General features: G+C 38.4%; 1 protein-coding gene across 1 annotated transcript; it reads right to left on the bottom strand.

Annotated features, from left to right (window-relative positions):
* Positions 1 to 2,974: 2,974 nt before the first annotated feature.
* Positions 2,975 to 4,154, bottom strand: LOC123065382 (uncharacterized). Its single transcript, XM_044488679.1, has 2 exons — positions 3,621 to 4,154; positions 2,975 to 3,484 (listed from the first exon to the last, which is right to left on the bottom strand). The coding sequence occupies exons 1-2, from the start codon at positions 3,894 to 3,896 to the stop codon at positions 3,404 to 3,406; spliced, it is 357 nt and encodes a 118-aa protein (XP_044344614.1). The 5' UTR covers positions 3,897 to 4,154; the 3' UTR covers positions 2,975 to 3,403.
* Positions 4,155 to 4,160: the final 6 nt, after the last annotated feature.

Below are 4,160 nucleotides of genomic sequence, written 5' to 3'. Positions count from 1 at the left end.
CTACAAAACCGCTCCTTCGACATGTTGAAAGTTTTCTCTAATTCCCTATGGATAAATAGTAATTTGGAAAATCATGAAATTTTGGAAAACGAACAGCCGAGTTTGTATTTTCAATGTAATTTCTAAACGGCTAATCCAATTGAGGCAAATCATATGGCGTTAGAAAGCTTGTGAAAATTCCCTAATTTTTCATGTTAAAGGTTGTTTCTAATTTGGAACGGTTTAAAAGTACATCAGAAAACGGTACAAGTTCCACCGAGTTTGTATTTTCGAGCTAATTTTTTAATCGTACGTGCAAATGCAACAAATGATACGGCATTGGAAAGCTTAATCGTACGGTATATATTGTTTCTCCCAATTCCTTACGATTTTAAGTCAAATTTCAAAATGGCTAAAAACGTATTTTTTGCATAATTTTTACTAACTTTATCGGAATGAGGCAAATAATATACCGCTGAAAAGCTACGGAAAATGCGAAACTTTTCATGTTGATGGTTTTCTTTGATTCCTAGCCGTTTTCAGGTAATTGCGAAAATGGCGAGATCATTCGTTCTGCCTTTATCGCGAAACTGATTCTTCAAAAATGCACCGCGTGAAGAACCTGAACTTCTCGGCACGTGTACTTGAACTTCACTCTGTTTCTCACATACTTTTTTGGCTTGCAGATCTCCACTCGCTCACCGAAATTGAGCAAGTGATATACCGATGGAAAGCTGTTGTAAACACGCAACTTTCCCGTGTTGATCATTTTTTCATACTCGCGACGGTTTTAAAGTTTTTCATCCGAAATTCATTCAGTGTAGTAATTGAACTTCTTGTTGTTTTCATGTTGAACTGCTTACTGTTTTCACTCTAACGTATTTTTAATAACGAGGAAAATCTGAGTTTTCTATAATCATCGAACTTCTCCATCTTTTTAATATGGTCTTCTTGGTTTTATTTCTTAATCATTTTGTATGAATAAAAATATTTTAAGACACCAAAACAACATTTTTGTGTGTGTTTTGGCATTGGTTTGCACATCAAACTGCGTCATCTTTAGAAATTGAACTTCTCCTTTTCTTTTTATTTTCTTTCAACATTGTTTAGCACGTCGAACCACGTCATCTTTAGAAATTGAACTTCTCCTTTCTTTTTGTTTTCTTTCAACATTGGGCTGCACGTCGAACCGCTTCATCTTTAGAAATTGAACTTCTCATTTTCCTTTTGTTTTCTTTCAACATTGGTTTACACATTGAACCGCGTCATCTTTAGAGATTGAACTTCTCCCTTTTTGTTTTCTTGCATGTTTTACCTTGCATGTTCAAACTTATTTTGAACTTGCTGAGATAACACACTTGACCTTCTCGAACACAGCATTTTGACCTGCGCAAAACAAAAATTAAAGCCAAACTTTTGACCCACAGAGCATGTATAATTTTCTCCGCTTTTTCAAGAATAAGCGCTGAATCGCCCCGTTAGTTTTACTTCAACTTCTGCTGCACATGAATAAGTTGTTGTAAACATGCAACTTTTCCGTGTTGATCATTTTTTCATACTCGCGACGGTTTTAAAAGTTTTTTATCTGAAATTTATTCAGTGTAGTAGTTGAACTTCTTGCTGTTTTCACGTTGAACTTCTGTGATGTATTTTCGTTTGTAATTTTCTCACACCGTGTAGTAGGTGAACTTCTGGCAGTTATCTACCTGAACTTCTCTTGGTTACGTGAAAATATCTAAAAAAAATATGAATTTTAATCTGAATTTCTCAATCCTTTTTTGATGAAATTTTGAAGCGCTCTATTTTTAAAAGTTGAACTTCTAGTTATTTTATTTTTGAACTTCTTGTTTTCATTCTTAAATAAAGAGGAAAATCTGAGTTTTCTACAGTCATCGAACTTCTCCATCTTTTTAATATGGACTTCTAGTTTTATTTTCTTAATCTTTTTTATGAAATTTTGAAGCGCTCTATTTTTAAAAGTTGAACTTCTTATTATTTTATTTTCGAACTTCTTTTTTCCATTCTTTAATAACGAGGAAAATCTGAGTTTTCTATAATCATCGAACTTCTCCATCTTTTTAATATGAACTTCTTGGTTTTATTTTCTTAATATTTTTATGAAATTTTAAAGCGCTCTATTTTTAAAAATTGAACTTCTTGTTATTTTATTTTTGAACTTCTTGTTTCCATTCTTTAATAAAGAGGAAAATCTGAGTTTTCTATAATCATCGAACTTCTCCATCTTTATATGGGCTTCCTGGTTTATTTTCTTAATCTTTTTTATGAAGTTTTGAAGCGCTCTATTTTTAAAAGTTGAACTTCTTGTTTTTTTTCTATTTTTGAACTTCTTGTTTCCATTCTTTAACAACGAGGAAAATCTGAGTTTTCTATAATCATTGAACTTCTTCATCTTTTTAATATGGACATCTTGGTTTTATTCATTTTAGTAACGGAAAAAAATCCTACTTTCTGATAAACATCGAGCCACTCCGTTTTTAAATTTGAACTTCTAGGTTTATTTCAAGAGAGAAAATATTTTTTATAAAACTGTTTGAGATGCATTTTTAATGACTTCTTTGGGGTTTTTTGGATGAAATTTTTCGGTATGTGATACCTCCGAACTTAGGTTTTTCTGAAATATGAACTTCTAGTTTTTTTTCCTGAAAACAGAGAAAATCACTTTTTTCATAGTCTCTTCGTTGAACAACTTTGTTATTTAAACTCAAACTTCTAGCTTCTTCATTATTTAAATTTGAACTCTGTTATGTCTATTTTTTTGAATTTAACTATTTTGTTTGGTAATCCTTTTTTTATAAACATCAAACTGTTCTATTTTATTTTTAAATTTGAAATTCTTTGTTTCATTTTTTTAGACATAGGGAAATACTTATTTTTACAATTTGAACTTGATGTATTTTACAATTTGGACTTCTCGATTTTTTATGAACGGACATCAGTCAAGTTTTCCATAAGCCAAATATAGAAACAATCGAACTAGAAAAAGACATAAATTCAATTTTTTTTTCTTACAAGGCATAAACACTGTTTCTTGAATTTTAGACCAAGCTTCATCAGACTGAGCAGCTGATTTTCACTTACAAGTGAGCGCTGAACTTGGTTGGTTTTAGTCTCTGACCTTCCAAACTTGGTAGATAGAGAAGGATGTCATAACTTTCTTCTCCAGTATCATACGAATTTCTCAAAGTAGATAGAAACACATATATTTGCATGGGTGCAATGCTCAACCAATTCATCATCACACGTGCATACAAAAGCACATGAGATCTGCACCAACGTACTCATGGACAACACGCTCGTGTACAACTAATTCATCATCAAAGTACGAGGCTCCTTGTTGCACTGATCCGAGAGAGAGGTAGGGTACGTAACTCGCGTGCTTGTAGCACTAGCAGGCAGCAGCACCTCACGCGTTGGCGAGCACAAGATGTTGCTCGACGCAACCACGGGTGGGCAGCAGATCACGGCCGTATGTAGGTGCAGAAATCTGAATTGTTCAGAGAAAAGTGAGAACGCTGAACATGTAGCTTGATAGAATCTGAACTTCACCATGGACATGTGGTAATCCCTTTAAAAACTTCACTGTTTTCATTTCCAAATCCGAAGGCTACCCGGCACCTTACCTCGGGGGGTGGAGGAGTGGGGGCGTCCATGGTGGAGCCCGTGCAGCGGCAGGAGGGGAGATGTCCACGACCAGGTGGGAGTCTGGTGACGGCCTCGAGCTTGCTGCACCGTGGGGGAGGGAGGCATCTGGGCACGCTGCCACCGATGGCAGCCATCACACGCGCCCCCAGCTGCGGGAGGGTAGACTGTTGCGGCAGAGGTGGACGGGCCCTGTTTCGGTGCGCGGCGGTGCGGATCCAGGCCAATGGAGGCGTGGCGGCGCGGATCCTGGCCATTGGAGGCGCGACGGCACAGAAAACAGGGCCTCCGTAGGTGGCGCGGTGTAGCGGGTCTTCGGCGGCGGCAGCGTCTCCTGTTGGGGACGGGGCGGCAACGGCGGTCGATGGTGGGCGGCGGCGACAGCGGTCGGTGGCGGGGCGGCAGCGGCGCGGTAGATGATGCGGCGGGAACGGCGGCGGCCGGTGGCGGGGCGGGGCGGCGTCTCCGGTCGCCGGTTGAGGGCGGGATGGTGGCACGTTGCCAGTTGGGGATGGGGGGTG

The sequence above is a fragment of the Triticum aestivum genome, chromosome 3B, assembly GCF_018294505.1.
Source record: "Triticum aestivum cultivar Chinese Spring chromosome 3B, IWGSC CS RefSeq v2.1, whole genome shotgun sequence".
Lineage (NCBI taxonomy): Eukaryota > Viridiplantae > Streptophyta > Magnoliopsida > Poales > Poaceae > Triticum > Triticum aestivum.
The sequence above is the reverse complement of the archived record's forward strand: the minus strand, read 5'-3'. Positions and strand labels throughout refer to the sequence as shown.

Coding starts and splice junctions, on each gene's coding strand:
- LOC123065382 (XM_044488679.1), bottom strand. CDS start 3,896: ATGGCCAGGATCCGCGCCGCCACGCCTCCATTGGCCTGGATCCGCACC. Junction 3,485..3,620: donor CCACTCCTCCACCCCCCGAG/GTAAGGTGCCGG, acceptor TGAACAATTCAG/ATTTCTGCACCTACATACGG.